This window comes from Mus pahari, chromosome 4 (assembly GCF_900095145.1).
Source record: "Mus pahari chromosome 4, PAHARI_EIJ_v1.1, whole genome shotgun sequence".
Lineage (NCBI taxonomy): Eukaryota > Metazoa > Chordata > Mammalia > Rodentia > Muridae > Mus > Mus pahari.
In genome coordinates, this window is record NC_034593.1 from 126,519,679 (window position 1) to 126,539,547 (window position 19,869).

Here is a 19,869-nt window from a genome sequence, read left to right on the forward strand (position 1 = left end):
TCTCTCTCTCTCTCTCTCTCTCTCTCTCTCTCTCCCTCCCTCCCTCCCTCCCTCCCTCTCTCGGACTCTGTCAAATTCCCATCCAACTCCTTAGCCCATCTGCCACCAGGGATCCATTCCACGAAGACAGGAGACCCAAAAAAAGGCAATTAGGTAATACTGAGAGGACAGTGGCCAAACAAAGCTGTGAGTGTCTCAGAAGACACTAAAGGTTTTGTTTCCATACCTGAACTGTTTTCTTTGTGTATGCTTCAAAGTAACCCCAGGACTTTACTGATAGGAGGTAGCCCTGTAGCCACCATGATCACATCCATGATCCCATTCTCCAATTCAGTCAAATCCTGCGTCTCCTGCATGCTTTATTCTTCTTGTTATTTACGGCTGTGCATTCTTCCCCCTCTCACTCAGATTTCTAGCTGCTTTCCTTTTCTCTCCATACCAATGTCATCATCCCTTGCTTTGTGTGTTCTTACGTGCAGGTACGCATACCCAAGCCACAGAACGGCCTCTGGTATCATTCACTGGGTGCCATCCACAGGTCTACATTTGTTAGTGTGTAGAAGGGCTTGTCCACTGACTAAACAGGTTAGACCGGCTAGCCAGCAAGCTCCAGGAGGAAAGGCCAGTCTCCACCTCCCCAGTGCCGGATTACGAGCATTGGTACCTCTCTCTGGCTTTTTACCTGTTCGTTTGTAAATGCTCAAATGAGGGAAGTATCTAGAACAAAATGTTTTATATAAAGATCTTTCTGCAGCTGCACCTTTGTACCTACTGAAAGATAACCTGTCTACGTTTTAATCTTTTGACTGTGAGATCCACAGGTTAGCGTCCTCCTAACACTTACTAGAAATGCGAATTCTAGGCCCTAACCTGAGAAATACTAAATCAGAATCTTTATAGCCAGAGGTCCTGATGTCCTGTACTAACAATATCTTCAAATAACCCCACGTGTGAGAATGCTGAAGGAGCACCTACCAGCCCAGGACCCTGATTTCAGCACGGATCACTTTCCTGCTGCCGTGAGGAAACATCACGGCCAAAGGCAACTTATGGAATGTAGTTTATTTGGCCTTGTGGTTCCAGAGGAATATGTAGGTGAGGCATGGCAGCAACAGGCAGACATGGTGGCAGAATCAAGTAACTTAACAGATCACACCTCTTTAATCACAAGCATGAAACACAATGTGTGGCCTGGAAATGATTCAGAGCAATGAACTCTCAAACTCTGCCCCCCAATGTGACCTCGTCCAGGTGGTGAGCCACCTCCCCTAGCACTTGCAACTGGGGACCAAACTGTTCAAATATCTGAGTCTCAGGACATCCTCATATAAACCACCACACTCAATGAAAATAGAATGTAAGCTTTAAGTAACGTGAAGTTTTCAAGCAGGCAGGTACGTTTAATAGATATTTATGTTAACCGCTTTATTATATGATCAAGGAAATCAAGTAACTAATTTTTTTTATAACTAAGTACTTGAGGTGGGAGCTAACTTCGAATGTAGTTAGCTGCCCTTTCAAATGCCCAATCACCACATGTGATGTAATACCTACTAGATTGTTAAGCAAAAATCTTGAACTGCAGTATTAAAAGAGCAGTCCAGTGCTGGAGCAGTGGCTCAGCAGTTAAAAGCAGTGACTGTGGATCCAAAGAACCCCGGTTCAAATCCCAACTACTGCTTGATGGCTCACGGGTGTGTAAAACTGTAAATTTGAAGCTTTGGGTGGATGGGGGGAGGGGGCAGGGGCTGGAATACGGAGTGATCTATCTATCTATCTAAAAGAGTAGTCCACCACCAGGTGAACAGGACCCTCTAAAATGACTGAGCAAAGAGCTCAGAGACCCAGGCAGCAAGCACAGAGCTTGCACGGATCTGCACCAGGCGCTCTGCCATGTGCTGCAGCTTTCAGTAGGGCTGTCTCAGGACCCCTGGGGGAGCAAACTCAGGGTCTCTGACTCCTGTGCCTCTCTTGTGGCTCTTCTCCTTTTTCTGTTGTTTGTCTTGTCCAACTTCGATGCTTTGTCTTATCTTATTGTATTTTACTTTGTTGTGTTTTGTTATCTTTTAGAAGCCTAGTCTTTTCTAATAAGGGACAAAAGTGGAGGGGAGGNGAGGGGAGGGGAGGGGAGTGAGGAACTGGAACCCTAAGAGGAGAAACTGTATTCAGATTATACTGCATAGGAAAGGAAGCCTGAAAACACAAGGGGGAAATAAAGTAATATTAAAAAATTAAAATGTTCATGAACCCAAAGTATTGGTTCAACTAGTATGTGCATTATAAGAGTCATTCAGAATATAAGAATAAAAATGAATTAATTCTATGTTACATAGAGCAACTACATCTAGCGTTATATAACATGATTAAAAGAAAAAAAACTCAAAGGCTAAAGAGTTGAAATTTTTAAAGAGTTGAAATTATTGAACTACAAAAGTCTGATTTCCAATTGCCTTCCATTCTTTTATGAGTATTTCCTTTTGATATGAGTCAATTTTACTTTAGTAGCAGCTAATAAGCGTATCTCCATAAGGTATTAAACATTTATCAATTATAGCATTTCTGATGACAAATTATAATTTTTCACTTACCTATCTGTTTCCATATCAAATAATCAACTTTTAGCCTCTTACAGAAAGATTATTTATTTAGCTGCATCAAACACTGTGGTATGAAACCTGAAAATGGGGAGGGGGAATACGAATGTGCATATTTGCTTCATAAAAGCACAATATGACCATACAAAACTGTTCTAAATCTACCTTTAGAATATGCACTCACATTTGACCACAGCACTGTAGCACAAAATCAACGTCTGTACTTGAACTGTTTCCTAAAATTTGAATGGCTCCACCTACATTCAGGAAACAGACTGCTTCTTATTCTAGACATGAATAATTGATGTGCAGGCCCATGACACTCTGGACAGGATTCTCTGCCACTGCCCAGGTAGCCCATAACAACAGAATAAGAAAAAGGAAACAGACTTTCACTCTACCTAAGCCAGCTTTCTTAAAACTCAAGAGAACCCTACATTGCTTTTCAAGTATAAAAGAATAAGATTAAATACCATTCTACTTCACAAAAGAAATCTAACTAAAGATCTTATTAAATGGCCCAACATAGATATTAGCCTAGATATTCAATGGCATGTTTAGAGGGTCCTTGTCTCAATGTCATGTCAGGCTCCCCCTTTTAATCTTATTATTTGTGTATATATTATGACTTCTACATCAGTGTTTTATGAGGCTTCTGAGTGTGTGGACAGATGGGTCTCTGTTTCTTGAGCTTTCTCTCAGGTTCTTTTCCTTTTGTTTGGTCCAATTCTGATGTTACTTTTTGTTTTATTGTATTTAATATTATCCCATAGAAGCCTGTTTGTTTTCTAATGAAAGAAAGGGATGGGAGGGGAGGATCTGGGTGAAGTATAGAAAGGGAAAACCTTAATCAGGAGTTATTATGTGAGAAAAAATTAATCTATTATCAAAAAGGGTATGGAATATTTATATTTCTTTAATTATGGCTGATTTATGATAGAGCAGAATGACCACAACCATGGAGTTGAGAATAAGTCACATAAGTCTGGGGATGTAGCTGAGCTGGTACAGCGCTTGCTTGGCATGCATAAATTCTGCATTCAATCCTGTAACATTACAAGCTAATGAGCAAGGCCTGTGATCCAGCACAGGCGGGAGACAGCAGGGTCAGAAGGTAAAGGGGCTGCTCTCAAGGCAAGTTCCAGGCCAACCACTGATACATGAATCCTATCTCAAAACAAAGGAAAGAGAGTGAGGAATAATTATGCCTTCGGCCTTAGCAGTTTTCATCAAGATCTTATATGACCCCCCAGTGTGTGTGTGTGTGTGTGTGTATGAGAGAGAGAGAGAGAGAGAGAGAGAGAGAGAGAGAGAGAGAGAGAGAGAGAGAGAGAGAGTCTTATATTTGGTTAAGAACATATATCTGACTTGTATATCCATTAGATAAAATCACCCTATGAGGGGTGCTCCTGCAATTGTCATTTTGGATCCTTTGCATTTCAAAGCTACCTTTCCTTCACTTTGATTACTTTAGGGAAAGAGCTAACTTCTCTTTTTCTTTCGAGAAAAGACCTGGGTAGAACGGTGCAGTCTCCCTTCCAACTCCCTTCCTGATTCCTGCCTGCTGGGATCAGTTATGTCGATCATTCCCAACTCCAAAGCTCATTTCTTTCTCTATGGTTATTTCAATGTTTCCATTATTTTCCCATTTCAACAATTTTACAGTTGGTGATAATATCTGTATACATTTATGACTCAAGAAAATTAAAATCTTAGTAAATAAAGAACAAGGGAAATAGAGTGGCTTTGCTTTTATTGACTTAGCATGAAACATATGTTTATGATGAAACATTTCCTTCGGCTTTATTTAATGAAAAATCTAGAGCTTTGTGTTAATTAAGGCGATGATCAAATTTTTTTTCCAAACTTTAAATAACAGCTTTTCTAGCTAGATTAAAGTCCTCTAAAGGGCAAATGTTATGAACCTTAAATAATTTTACATTAATCTATAATTTCTATTCATATTTATTAAACCTTAAAATACCTAAACTCACAAGATATTACAAATTCATTATGCAAATCTAGGTTAAATGACATTTTTAAAAGCATGAAAACATTATAATTAACAATGTTGAATATAAACTAGTGCTTAATTCACAGAGGTATATTTTAAAGGCTCATGAATGACTATAGTTATGAAAATATTTTTACCTTGGATGCTTAAATGCTGGAGAATTCTGAATTTTTATTTACATTATTTGTGTGTGTGCAAGCATGTGTGCATACTCAAGCATGAATGTGGAAGGCAGAGGCCAATCTGCTGGAGTTGACTCTCTCCACCCACCAAGTAATCCTGGAGATCAAATCCAGACACTAACTTTGGCAGCAAGCACCCTTACCTTCTGAGTCACCTCACTGTGGGACGGTAAAACCACGCCAGGAAGCTTGGGAAGGAAGAGTGGGTCTGAGACCTGGAGATTTGCCAGGTACACACCCCACACCCGAGACTAAGGCTACTCTCTGCTCCCTGCCAAATAAGCCTCCCTTCCCAGGCATTCCTCCCTGGAAAAGGTATTTAATCTCAGGTCCACCCCGAGAAATTGGTATGGTATGGTAGGGTAGGGTATGGTATGGTATGGTATGGTATGGTATGGTATGGTAAGGTATGGTATGTGTTGTGGATAGCCCTGGGGCTGATTACATTTGATGTTAACTCTATTCACCTGCAAGGGGTGGCCAACAAGGAATGAGTCAGCACTGGGTAAATTCTGTAAACCTGCTTCCCACCTTAATTTGTAAAATAAAGAAGAGTTGTTGATTTGCCAGATAAAAGGAAGGTGGAGCAGAGGGTTGAGAGAAAAGGAGAAAAATGGAAGAGGGAGAGGATGCAGAGGAGGAGGAGGAAGAAAAGGGAGGATGCAGAGGAGGAGGAGGAGGAAGAAAAGCAGAGCAGAAGCACATGGCCTGGAGAAACCACAAGTTCTAAGGGGTCTCACAGATGTGGAAGATGGTAACATAGCGGTAGATCTGCCCAATCTAGGCGCTCAGCATGTAATCATATTAACTGAGTTGTGTTTTCTTTTCTCTATCTTTCTCTCTCTTTTTTTTTTTTTTTTTTTTTGAGACAGGGTTTCTCTGTATAGCCCTGGGTGTCCTGGAATTCACTCTGTAGACCAGGTTGGCCTCGAACTCAGAAATCCGCCTGCCTCTGCCTCCCAAGTGCTGGGATTAAAGGTGTGTACTACCACGCCTGGCTGAGTTGTTTTCATTGCCAGGGCATATTTGGGTTGGAGATTTACCCCAGCAGGCATGCATCCATTTTCCTCAATGAACAATCAATAAACAGTTTAGAACCATGACTGTCTCTTTCAAAAAGATTTGCCATGGGGAGCCATGGAGAAGTCATTCAGCTTAACTCTCCCATAGAAGACTTCTCTGTGCTTCCAGCCACAATCGCCCCAAGCTAAGGACAATCACCTCTGCTCAGCTAAGCTGGAGCTCCCCATTTCCCCTGTCCCCCGGCTAGATGCTGTCCTCAGTCTGTGAGTCCCTAACTCTGCTCCCATCTCCTAGTGTATCCCATCTGCCTAGATGTCCAGGAGTTTGGAAGCCTCTGGTCCTGGCCCCGTTGTGGGCCTATGGACCCCAGACACTTTCTTCCTGACTTCTTTGTGTGGTTCTCCAGCGGCGACTGGGGGCCTGGAAGGCAGGGAACCCCAGCTTCAGCATTCTCACATCTCAGACTGTGCTTTCTCACCCAGAGCAGTGTCTAGTGCTTCCCTGAAGCCCAGCACCAGCCTGGCAATGGCCTGGGATAAGCACAGTGCAGTCAAACTTGCCGAGTTTAGCCTCCCAAGCGGCCAGCCTTTTAATGAATTTTTCTGGTACAATTAATCCTTTATTTAATGTAGTTTTGAAGACTTTGGTAGGTACATATTATATTATTTGAGGCTATAACCTAAGCTTCCTAGGCCAATTAATTAATAAACATTTCCTCTATTACATTCTTATCAATCTTAATTATTTTGTACTAATTTAAGTCAGCATTTGTTTTTGAATAAAGGTCATACAAATTATCTGAACATCATTATTACATTCAGTATAAATTTTCTATTTTCTTCCCTCAAGAAAAAGTTCCCGTACTGTTAGTACTATCCAACAATAATTTTAATAGCTTAAAATAATAAACACAATAGACCTTTACTATCTTTAATAGTAACTGATTTGACTACAAAGGGCTTAGTATTTAAAGTAGTTGATTTTTGTTTTCAAATCCACTCTATTCAGACTGATTTTTTTTTTTTTTTTTTAATGAAAAGGGAGTCTCACATAAAATCAAGGGGCTGCATTTAACACAGAAGCATTCATAAAGACTGCTACTAACATTAGAAACTAAAATACAGCACCAGGCATCTCCTTGCTTATTACTAATTTGAAAGTTCAAGCCAATGTTAGTTTTTATGGGAAAGATGCAAGATTATCGTTTTGTGGAGTTCTGGCTAAAAACTCCAAAGAAAATATAATTACAGAGAGTAGAAAACCTCCTGGTACTTTGTTTGAGAGAGATTTGTCTTAGTTAAGTTCTCCCCCCTCTCTATTGATTAAAACGTCATAAGCAGGTGCAATGTAGGGAGAAAAAACAGTTCCACATCAGTAAAAAATCAAAGGAAGTCAGAGTAGAAACTCTTGGCAGGAACCTAGAAGCAGGGACTGAAGCAGAGGTTACTCACTGGCCTTACTCCCCATGGCCAGGTCAGTCTGCTTTATGACAGTGCCTAAGTCTGCCAGTCCAGGGATGGCAATGCCCAGAGAATGGGCCTCTCTTATGTTGATCAACAATCAAGATAATGTATCACAAGCTTGCCCATACGCCAATCTGGTGGGGGGGGGGTCAACTGAGATTATGTCTTCCCAATGGCTCCAGTTTGTGTTAACATAAAACTATGCAGCCCAGATATAGCCAGTAAAGACACAGATGTGCTCATGTTCCCTACGGGTTGCCATGTGACACTCTGTTCCACTTCAGGTCTTTTGTCAACAAAAGACATTACCATTTGAGGCACCTTGACTTTAGACCCCTATGCGACCAGCCAAAATAAGTATCTTTGGTTTAAAGCAGCCTGTCTCAGACTAACGAAATAACTAAAGCATTGTGTTTTACCTAGATTTTCATGCTTTGAACATGACAGTATTGCCTTTGGCGAAGCTATTAAAACCACAAAGAACCAGCTACCATGCCTCATAACTGTAATCTCCCTGCAATCCCAGTTCTCAGGAGGCTGAGAGGCCAGCATGAGTTACATAGTAGGTTCTAGTCCAGCCTGGGCTACAATGTAACAACACCATGTCTCAAAGTTTAAGAGAAGAAAAACAAAACCACAGGGCTTAGTCTTCATGAGTGGATGAATGGCATGTCAGGGTGCTAAACATCATCTTACTCTGAGTTACTTGTCTTCCATCACCTGAATGCCAAGGCACTATCAAGACTATAGGATAGTTCAGTAGTCTCCATGCCTGCTGGTACCTTGATTCTGGGATTTACTTGGTTCTGCCTCCACAACAATGTTACCATCAACTGTGGGTGGTGAAGAGACATCTATTTGATCAAGATGGAATCATGAATAGGCCGGGGTCAGAGCTTCTTCAATGTTGGCTTCCTGCGCTCCTCAGAAGGGCCAGGGCCTTGAAGGCCAGGTTTTCATATTTCAGCATCTTATAATTCCAAGCCTGTGAGAGCTCGAGATTTATGGCTGCAAGGTTTCAGAGCCACAGGCTTACTGATCTAGCTAGTCGAGTTGGAGAGAGTTCTAGGCTTTCAAATCACTTAATTCGCTCCAGACCAGCAGTGAATCAGCTTGCAAGCCTCAGGTGTTGGCACCCGCAGCTCTTAAGTCTGAGGAGGTCTCCAGACTCTTCCAACAGCTACAGTTTAGGCTTGACTCTGAAGAGTTTTCTTCATACAATGTATTTTTGATCATATAGTTCCCCTCCATAACACCTTCTCTAGATCATCTCCCTACTACCTAACTTCATGTTCTTCTCACCTGCTAGAACCAAAACTAAATAAACAGAACAAATGATAAAAGAAATGCTGAAATAAAATGAAAAAAAAAAAAAAAAACCTCCCCACACACATACAACAAAAATGAAATTAATTCTGTGTTGGTCACCTATTTATAAATTAAGGAACCTAGATTTTCTTAGAGCAGAACAAATTGACACAATAAGATAGTGCTTACAGGAGCTTCTCTGTATGTTTAAAGTATAAGTCCCAAGACCTGTAAGATGTTTGATATTACAGAAAGTACCAGACTACACTAAACACACACACACACACACACCTATAACAACTTCTTCATATATGGTGAACTAGCATCATGACTTTTGTACATTGAGGTCATTGTTAGTACAAAGGCCATCCTAACACAAGCTGTGAAATACCACAACAGCCATTCTGATACAATATATACATTTATATTAAAATGTATGTAATCAATACAGAATATATGCTATTTTCCTCTAAACACTAAGGTGAAATTTAGCTTATAATTAAGAGATTAGCAATAAACAATAACAAAACAGAATAGTTAAAGTGAAAGGTCTATCAATGTTATCAATGTGCTCTTGTTCTTCCACAGTATCTTATTGTTCCCCTCCCTCCCTCCCTCCCTCCCTCCCTCCCNCCCCCCCCCCCCCCCCCTCCCCCTCCCTCCTTCCTTCCTTCTTCCCCACTTCCTCCTTCCCTCCCTCCCTCCTTCCCTCCACTTCCTCTCTCTCTCTCTCTCTCAGCAAATATATATATATATATATATATATATATATATATATATATATATATATCTGACTGATAGAACATTGCCTTATGGCAAGATAAAGAGAGGCTTAGCACTATCTGGCACAATACACTGTGATCCATTAGAACTGTTTCTGTTCACGTTTCCATCCACAAATTTAATGTCCTTTCTGTTTTTTATCACCTACTCTTCTCTAGCTTAGTTTAAGGTACAACAGTGCAACTAGCATAAGTCTTTTCTTCTTCACAGTTTATGGGTAAAAAAAGGTTTGTTGTTTCCACAGACCTTTGTAACAACGGCCCACATTTTTTTCTGTTTAGTGAGAACCCCTCCCTTTTCACTTAAAGGGGTTCTTTGTGGGCTCTCTTTAGCATAATCAAATGGCAAACATTACCACTTGAGTTGGGGGCCATTACTAAGTAACATAAGAACCATTTGAGCACCAGTAAGAAGATACTACCAGACAAGTTGACCTGACACAGCACTGAAAACTGAGGCAGCTCCTGAAGGCCAAGCAGCCGAAGCACACACCACATGGGTGACTCTGTGTCAGGGGGAATGGAGCAACAGCTTGTAATGCTAACGTGAGTGCTAAGCACTCTAAAGTTATGAGTTCTTTACTTGGAGAGCCTGTGTCCCTTAACCAACAGCAGCTAGATCTACTAATAATGAAGACCCTTACACACGACTGAGGATGTCAGTTAACTTCAATCAATGACATAACCGTAGAATACTAGAGCTTCATGTGGTCTTTATCGACAACTCAGTGCCAGAATGATCAATATAAAATCAAATCAAATCAAATCAAATCTAAAAATCCTAAGAACTTTACTATGGGTCACTGTAACATGATAGGTCAATTTTTACAAGGACCCGCTGAATCCTTTTGCTAGAGGCCCGTCTTCCTTTATTTGTAGGAAGTTTATCTTCTGTACTGTTTTCTTTGACTGGTTTGTCTTTAGGACTCTAATTACATATACCTTTACAGAGATGATACAGGTCTGTCTTTGATATTAATCATGTCTTCTATGATTCATTCTGTTTTATTCTTTAATTTCAACCTTTTCTGTCACGTTCTTTCATTTCTTCTGGTCAATCCGAACTTTACATCTTCCTGGTCTTTATACACTTAGGTTTTAAAGTTTCTGGCTCAGTTTTTCCTTTTTATGTTTTCAAAAGCTTACTTAATGCTACTAGTGAAAGTTACCGTGGGTTGTTTGTTTTTGGTAACTGCTTCATAGATTGTTTTTATTGGGAAAAGGAATGTTTTCGGTAGCTAAGATACTTTGGTTTTGTTTGTTTTCTGCTTTCTACTTTATATACCTCAGCAGAAACCTTGATTCAGTGAGTAACTGAGTACAACTTAAATGTAGTAATGGGAAAGACCTGAGATGAATACCTAGACTTTCCCTAAAAAGCTCTCACGTCTAACCAAACCAAAAGCAGTACTTAGTGTATGTGATAGTTACTTATCACTGGCAACTTGACTGAATTTGCAACGATCAAGGAAGCTCAGAGGAACACCCCTTGGTGTCTGAGAGGGTGCTTCAAGAGACAACAGAGCCAGTGTGAGAAGACACATTCTGGATGTGGGTAGCATCACCCCATGGGCTAAGTGGGAGTCAGAACAGAGGTGGGGGGAAAGAAAAATCTAGCTTATTGTGCTTCCCCCCCCCCCCCAGCCCTGCCTTGCTTCCCTTCCTGCTGCTGGCCCTCCCGGCTGCTTGGCTGTTCATGCTTACATCACTGCGCTTCTTCTCTTCCTCCTCATGGTGGACTGGACCTTATGAAACTTGATTCAAAAATCAACTTTCCCTCTCTTGTTTCTGGCTGGTATTATGGTCATGGTTAACACAAAATTAATTAGTATTGCATGTCTTATAATTTTGTACTATTCTTATTTCTATAGTCACTTAACTTCTTCTTACTTCTTGCAATTCACCAGGTATCCAAGAGTTTCAAGTAACTCCTTCACTTCCCATAATAGTCCTCTTGATTGGCATGTGAGATCTATGTGCCGCCTTTGTCACAGAACCTTGCATGTATCACTTGCATGTTCAAGTGATTCTTCAACCTGAAGCTCCTCCCCCTCCAGCCTTTAACTGGAAAGACAAGCAAGCACCATTAAGCTTGGTTTCCTATATACTTTCAAACAGCCAGTACTTCAATCTAGCCTAAGACAAAGGTCTAAAAAATGTCCTACCCAGTTTGGAGTTTCCTTCCTGAAGAAAAATGAAATGGTGTGTGTTCTCACCCTTGGGTGAGTGGTTTCCTGTTCTCTTCTTGTTGAGTAGTTTATGCAGTCTTGGCAAAAATCTCTCTAGAGAGTATCTTTAACTACACTTTTTTCCCCTAATAATGTGAAACCTATCTCCTAGTTTTGATGAAGGCACAGAAATGATTAACTGGTTTATCTTATTTCCTAAGTGAGCTGCATGGAATTTTAAAGACTATTATTTGGTGGAAGTCTTAAAGACTCACTTCATCAGAACTACCAATGTCTTTTTACTTGATTTCTTTATATACTTGAGATGATCATACATTATCTTTTTCTTTTGTTCTTTCCTGCATTGATGTATGTGCACATGTGCATGCCTGGTGCCTACAGAGGTCAGAAGAACTGAATCACATGAAACTGGAGTCCGGAGTGGTTATGAGGCCCATGTGAATGCTGGGAGCTGAATACGGGTCCTCTGCAGTGCTTCTGTTTCCGGGGTCATCGCTTTAGCCCTCTTTCACATGTTCTTTTTTAAAAAAATGTGGATTGGTGTTTGAGGCTGTCAGATTTCCTGGAAGTAGAGTTTAGACAGTTGTGAGGTACCATGTGGTTGCTGGGAATTGAACTCAGGACCTCTGAAAGAGCAGACACTGCTCTTAACTGCTGAGCCATCTCTCCAGCCCTTCACATATTCTTAAATGCTCTGTTTCTTTGGTTAAAAACAAAACAAAACTGTAGTATATCATTAGTATTAGTCATAAACATATAACAAGCCATGGAACTAAAAAATGTAACATAAATAAAAATTAATAACTGAATTTAGCCTGCTTCTATTTCTGCATTTGATAATGGGGAAGAAAAAAAGAGTGAAATTTATTCTAGACAATGCTATGAAAAAGTTAATACTTTTTTTTTTTCATTTCTCCATATAGCAGCAAATCTACATTCATTAAGAGTAAATTTAGTGAGGCTTTTGACATCTGGTGTTTTAGTCCCTGGCAGAAGGTAGTTTTGCTACTACTAAAGGCATACCATAGGCAAAGACTAACAAGACACAAAGGACATACATTCAGAGAAGTTGCATGAACAACTTGTGCACAAAAGCATGTGCTTAGAATTACAGCCTGGGTGCAAGTTTTAAAACAGTAGAATGTGCTGCAGGACATCTCTGGACCTTTAAACTAGTAGTTTCTCTTGCAAGGTGACTGAGATTCCAAAATATTTGGATACCACGGTTATTCACTGTTTTAAATTCCCAAACAAGAATGAAACAGTGTAACCATACTAGAACTCAGCAAACACTTGCTGAAAGTCATGTAGCTATAAGCAGAATCAAATGAAACCAGAACAAACAGCCTGATTTCTTGGCTGGTGGCCTTCCTGTATTTACTAAAAATATTTAAAAAGTGAGATCAAAGCGTTTATATGAGTGAATGTTATTAATTTAGATCAGAGATTTATACAGAGTACTTGCTTAAGCAAAATGTACTCTAGTGAACATTTGAGTCTTCTAATGCTTACCTCTAAAAATTGACGTAGGTACTAAACCAATGAAGGGTGGGGGCAAGCAAGAAGAAATCCACATAAGAGCATATATCAACGTTAAAACCCTCTGATGTCAGTAGCAGGAAATAGCCAGTGTAAAGTCAATGTAAAGTCAGTCAATGGAGCATTGTCCTCTACCTAACAGCTACTAACCCTGTGAGCTACAATAAAGACTGGCCTGGCAAGATGAGATACGCCCAAGGTGGGAATAATGGCACAAAGGTTATCAGGAGTAAATAAGTGCTTTCTGCTTAGATTTATGCTCTGATACACACAAGAAAACCTATGTCTGGAACTGGAACTGCCCTTAGAACCCAATACTGTGGGCCTCCAAGACACCAGTGGTGAACCTACCATTATTTTCCTAAATCGACACAGTATCAAGCTCTCAGTCCTCACCAGAGCAGCTTCTCTGTGCAGCGAATGGTGTTTATGCAGAAACTCACAACTGGCCAGAGCACAGAAATCAAGTGACTGTGGGATCCTCTGAGACCAATGGGACATGCGCATTACTCCCCCAGCACCACCACAGCTCAGGGAACACAGGGAAGGAGGGGGCAGAAATGTTTCAGTGTCATAGGTTGGGAAGGACACAACCAGGTTGATGTATCAGAAACTCAAGGCACTGTGGTTACCTGCACGAGACCTGCTCAAGGTCTTGCCAGCCAACATTCCAGAATGGAGGAAGAAGGGTTCACAAGCTCTGTAACTCCTTCCATGGGTATTTTGTTCCCTATTCTAAGGAGGAATGAAGTGTCCACACGATGGTCTTCCTTCTTTTTGATTTTCGTGTGTTTTGCAAATTGTATCTTGGGTATTCTAAGTTTCTGGGCTAATATCCACTTATCAGTGAGTGCATATCAAGTGAAAAAAAGAAAAAAAAGGCTTAGATGCTTGGCTCTTTTCACTCTGGCTCAAAGGCTCCTCTCCTGCCTGGTGAGAGGCTCAGAGTTGGTTAACTCTTTGTGAACCAGAGAGAAAAGAAAAAAAGAAAAGAAGAGAAAAAGAAAGAAAAAGAGGCATGCAAAAAATAATAAATAATAAAAACCAAAAAGCAAAACAAAACAAATCTACTCACTCCCTCAGTATGAAGCAGAAAAAAGAAGCTTGCAACAAACCTTTATTTCTGTTCTCAATATGAATACTTTCTCTAAAAGTTACCTCATAGGACTAACAGAACCATTACAACAGGATAATTACATGATTTTCTAAACATTCTTACGTTCAATAAGTTCATAGGAAATTAAGCCAATAGTTCACGTCATAAGTTTAAGGAATTGCAACACATTCATGCCAAAAGGTTTAAACATTACGACGTTTACATGTCTTTCTATTAAAACTAGTATCTGACTAGCCACTCATTATCTATCTCCTAGACCTATAAGTTCATTATAAGCTTAAAGCAATAATTTTTATGGCACAAGTTAGCAGTTATAGAGGCAAATCATCTGCCTTGTATCTTATTAGTTTTGTATGGATAAACTAGACCATCATTTATTTTTCTGTCCTTATACCTATAATACATTGTCCATTCCCAGTTTATGAACCTTAGTTAGCAGATAACTTGTTCTGTTTTTAACCTAGAAGGAATGTTTTCCTTGATAGTGTTTGTTTTAAGCCTGCTTTCTTATCCTAGAATAATTAGCCTGTGTCGCATAATTACATAACTCCATTTGCAGCTTTTATTCTACTAGGGGCTTGATATTGTATCAATTTAGCAATTCTACAAAATCATTATCAGGAATTATGAAATCATCAATTCATCTATACAGTATTAATATATGAAAGTACATCTTCATATTGATTCTGCAGGAAATCTGCCCAGCAGGAATCATTAGGCTATAGTGATGGGAGAGGCATATCAGCAGAGAGAAGCAATCCTGGGATGAAATCTCTGAGGACCTTGCATCTCAGAGCTCACCCATCACATCCAGAAAACTTACTCGCTTGCCTTAACCTTTCCTAGATGGCTTCTGACAAACAAGGGCTTTAACCTTTGCTTCCCTTAGCCACTTTCTTCCTCAACTCTGGCTTTTCATGCTTTTCAGAGGAAGACTCACACTTTCCACATGTTACCAAGGAAACCAACTTTATATCATTCAGTTTCTAAAGCTAATGGTTTCCTTTAAAAAATTCTTTTTCCTCCCCACAAATGAACATAGAGAGAAAGAAAAAGTGAACTGACAATGGGAAACAAGGGAAGGTTATAACAGTACAACTCTTCAACAACAACAAAAAAGACTGGCCCTCAGTTTCCTTAGAGAAATATGCTATTACGTAAAGCTGCCTACATAAGCACTTGTAAAATCGGGTCACCATGTTCTTTCTAGTTCCTTAGACCAGCACTATTCAAAAGAACTTCCCATGGTTATGGCAATCTTTCATACCTGTGAACTTCCCAAGGCATCAGCTGGCAAGCTACTGAGAAACAAGCAGGAAGCTCACTGTAAGTTTGGCTTACTTTCACTAAGCATGATGAATAGCCATGCTCGCTCCTACTGTGGTGAGAGCATAGAAGTAGACATTTCCTTTCTTTTTTTCTTTACCATCTTGAGCACTGTACAAATATTCTCACTGAGTAACCTCTGTATTAAACACAGAGTTACAGTGTCAAAAGGAAAGGTAACTGAAACTCAACTTTCAAGTATTATTTAGAGTACGAATCTGAAATACCCTACAGCCTCATGTGTGGAAGCCACCTGTCCACTAGCTGGCAATGCTATGGGGAGATGGTGGAAACTTCTAGAGTCAGTACTGGCTAAAGGAGGTCAACTATGAAGGGTTTGCCTTTAAAGTCCCCCGTGCCTTCCTTTATCTACTTCCTGGTTGCTAGTCACTGAACACCTCTGCCCTACCACGACTGCCAGGATGGACTGACACAGGGAACCAAAACAAGTCTTTCTTCCTCTAAGTTGTTCTTGTCAGTGACAGGTGAATACAGGTAGCTTCAAAATGTGCTCTTTCTGATGAAGTAGAAGCATGGCCGTAATCGATCAATTTACATTTTCTAGGCAGCTTAATGAAAGCTAAAGTAAAAAAGAAAGATCACCTCTAAGTGCTTGAAACTGAAACTGTAACAATACATTCTGTTCTGAACTCTTCAAAGGCTACACTGTTAGTCCAAGAGGAGAACAGAATAATCATACACAAATATAGTACAATGAAGTATGGTTATGGAAACTACTGAAGATAATTTTATACATTCAAGTCAAATCCACTCACTATGATAATACAGAAATTAGTAAGTAGAATTCCGTAATTATCCAATGCACTAATGTATTGTGATAGTCAGTGAAGAATGATGTGATTTCTCTTTGGAATTATTTACTAGACACTGAACATCAAGCGTGGCCCTAGGTTTTGAGAAATGTTTATTATGACTACTGACAGTCCCTTCCAATGTAATCTATACATAAATACATAATCTTAAAATAAGACTCTTTCAAACGCTAAAAGAGAAGTGCTACGAAGAACAATGTTAAGTATTCAAGCCCCCTTTAGTTTCTCCTGTCTCCTCCTCACACATAAACAGTTTAGTCTCTTGTGTTTTGCTCTGTTATAAAAGCACTAAAGTACGTGTTGTAGGGAAAAAACCATAATGGCTCCTGTGTGGGGCTGATATAAATGTCACCAAGACCAATCAACTCTTTTCTTTGCCCATCAGTTGGGCTTTGAGTGCTTTCGGGTGGAGGCTGGGTAGGCGGACAGAACACTGCAAACAATTTCAGCATTCAAGAAAGAGATTCAAAAGCATACGAATTCTGTGAATACAGTTATGTGCCTGACTATACCGATTTCTAAACAATGCGGACTTAATCCATTTTGGTTTGAATATTTGAATAAACAATGAAACTTACTATTCTGAGCCAAGGCTTGAAGCAGACAATCCAAGCACCCTTCCACACTGCCCTCTGTCCTGTCCGCAGCTGTTATCTTCAGCTTCTTTAAAGCGTCACTGAGGTTATCTGTTTCAGAGAGAGGAAATCAGAACCCTTGAGATTTGAACCACGGTAGAAGGGAGCCAGTTGCTACTAGCATGCAAAGTTCCCACTGGGCAGAATTAGCCTCCAAATACACTCCAAGTGGCCCTGAGTTACTGCAAAATATGTAAAACTTTCCATTTTAGTAACTCCAAATGTAAGATATCACAAACATTACAGATTATCCGTGACTCTTTTCCATTATGCCTTACTAAAGAAACAAAATACACGCAAAAAAATCAGTTTGACAAATTATGTTTGCTTTTCTGTTTTCCTTCTATTCTCTAATTTTACATTTATTAAGTTCTATTTTTTTATTTTACATTTACTAATTGTGTGTGTGTGTGTGTGTGTGTGTGTGTGTGAGCACACTCATGCCAGGCACATGTGTGGCCTTGAAGAGGTAAGTTTTCTCCTTTCTCCTTCTACCCTCTCAGGGCCTAAACTCAGGTTGTCAGGTTCAAAGGCAAGCACCAGTAACACTCTAGCTCTGTACCCTTGTAAAGACAGAAAACAAAAATGAAGGTTTAGAAAAGTTTCAACCATTTCAAACAATGTTAAGTGTGATACAAAGCCTATTCTATCACTACCATTTGAAAAATGCTTCATAGAGCACTTACTGATTGCTTTAAAAAGCAAAACATTCTGAGTAAGAATGTCATGCTCTGCACGCTCTAAGTTGACTGCCCTAGACCATGGAATCTAAGAATTTGAAATTTTATTGGGACTTACCAAAGAACTTTTGTTTACAGTATTTTTATTTAAAATACAAAAATAAGAGCTAAGACTTTTAAGGTTTTATTTTGTAAGTAATCTAAACATGCACTTTAAATGAAAAAAATAGTATAAAAAAAACTACAAAGAGCGCACTGTCTTTACAGGCTCAATGTCTCAATGTGTGGCTCATCAGAGGACGGCAGAATCACCATATCTCCTACATTCAGTCTTTTATAGTGTGTTCTTTTGACTGAGTACTTGCAGAAACACCATGTCTTGCATGTACAGTTGAAAAGCTCGTATTTTATGCCTCTTTCAGATCTATGGATATGCTGTGATAGTACATTCAGGTTGCATTTCTTCAACAGCTGCCATGTGAAATCAGAACCAATACCCTTGATCATTTCCAACTATTATATTAAAATCTGGTGGTTTTTTTACCCATTAAATCTTTCATGTACACAAGCTGTATATATTTCTGCATTAGTCATTTAAAAGCATTATTCACTGAGTTATGTTTCTCTCCAAATGCTCACAGACTTTACTGTTTCAAATTATTAAATTTATTATACCACCTCCAATCTTATTGTTAAGCAAGTATATTAAATATTGGGAAGCTATCAATGTATCAAATGTGATTTAAGCTTCCCTAAGATTTAATTTTACTTTACCAACAACAAAAATAGCTAGTTTTTTTCCTCCTTTAAGTGACAAACTATATATCAGTGAGAAAGTAGACATATTAGAGACCGTCAGCTCCTTCTAGTTTAAAGGAGAAAGGTCTCCACAGAGTGACAGGACTTCCAACAACTCACGACCGTGCCCATTCTGCACAACAACCACAGTTCACAACAAATGAGGCTTATGTGACGATCATTTCCTCTTGTAGAACATCTATAATGTACCCTGCTTTTAAGATGTTTTTCCTAGGGCAGGAGAGATGGCACTGCATGAAGAGTTAAGAGCACTGGCTGCTCTTTCTGAGGATCCAGGTTTGGTTCCCAGCACCCACATGGCAGCTCACAAAAGCCTGTTAACTCCAGCCCCAGGGCATCTAAATCCCTCTTCTGGCCTCCAAAGGCTCTAGGAATACATATGGGACACAGTCATACACACAGACAAAACACCCATATATATAAGATGATAAAAAGCCTACTCTATCATGAATGTGCTTAAAGCTTTTTTAAGGCTTATAAGATACATTGGTCTAGATTGTAATACTAATACAATCTGACCGATGTATACTAAAACATCAGCTGTCTTGCTTAACTCATGACTACTATGTAACTGTACCATTCTCTCTTAACTCATGACTACTATGTAACTGTACCATTCTCTCTTAACTCATGACTACTATGTAACTGTACCATTCTCACTGAAGAGGCTTTACCCGCTATAGACAGAAAATCTTGGGACCACTAATAAGACCTCACTTCCAAATAAGGCATATTTGTTTGCATGCTCTCCCAATCCAGGGTGTGTGTGTGTGTGTGTGTGTGTGTGTGTGTGTGTGTGTGTGTGTAGGGGGTGTTCCAGTGTATTTGAATGTGCATGATTGTGCTGGGGAATCCAACCTAAGGCCTATACAGTCTTCCACCACTCAGCTGTCTCTAGCAAAATGGCATACATTTTTACCAGGTTTTGTACATGGCAAGTTTATGGTAATTCTAAAACTATGGAATCCCTATTTTACAGAGGATGATGCACTCTATGGGAAAGGTTAATTTAAAACATTTATATCAAGACGTTAAGGCAAAATTAACAAGCTCTAGGTCAGTGGTTCTCAATTTTCCTAATGTTGTGACCCTTTAATACAGTTCCTCATGCTATGCTGATCACCAACCATACCCTTATTCTCATTGCTATTTCATAACTATAGTTTTGTTACTGTTATGATCATAATTTAAATATCTGATATGCGACCCCCAGAGGGGTTGGGACCCAGAGGCTGTGAACTGCTGTTCTGGTTAACACCCAGATTTTCTTTTGACCTGTGTGTCCTACTGTTCCCCAACACTAAGCGAGTATTTAAAGGTTGTTATATTAGATTGTACTAGATAATACTTTGAAAATAACGTTCG

The 19,869-nt window shown here is 39.6% G+C and overlaps 1 protein-coding gene across 4 annotated transcripts in view; it reads right to left on the reverse strand.

The window, feature by feature from the left end:
* Positions 1-19,869, reverse strand: part of Rap1gds1 (Rap1 GTPase-GDP dissociation stimulator 1) — a 139,145-nt gene that overhangs the window by 97,718 nt on the left and 21,558 nt on the right. For all 4 annotated transcript variants that reach the window (XM_021195727.2, XM_021195726.2, XM_029537412.1 and 1 more), the window contains exon 2: positions 16,949-17,056. In XM_021195727.2, the coding sequence (XP_021051386.1) occupies positions 16,949-17,056 (108 nt within the window). The remainder of the gene's footprint in view (positions 1-16,948; positions 17,057-19,869) is intronic.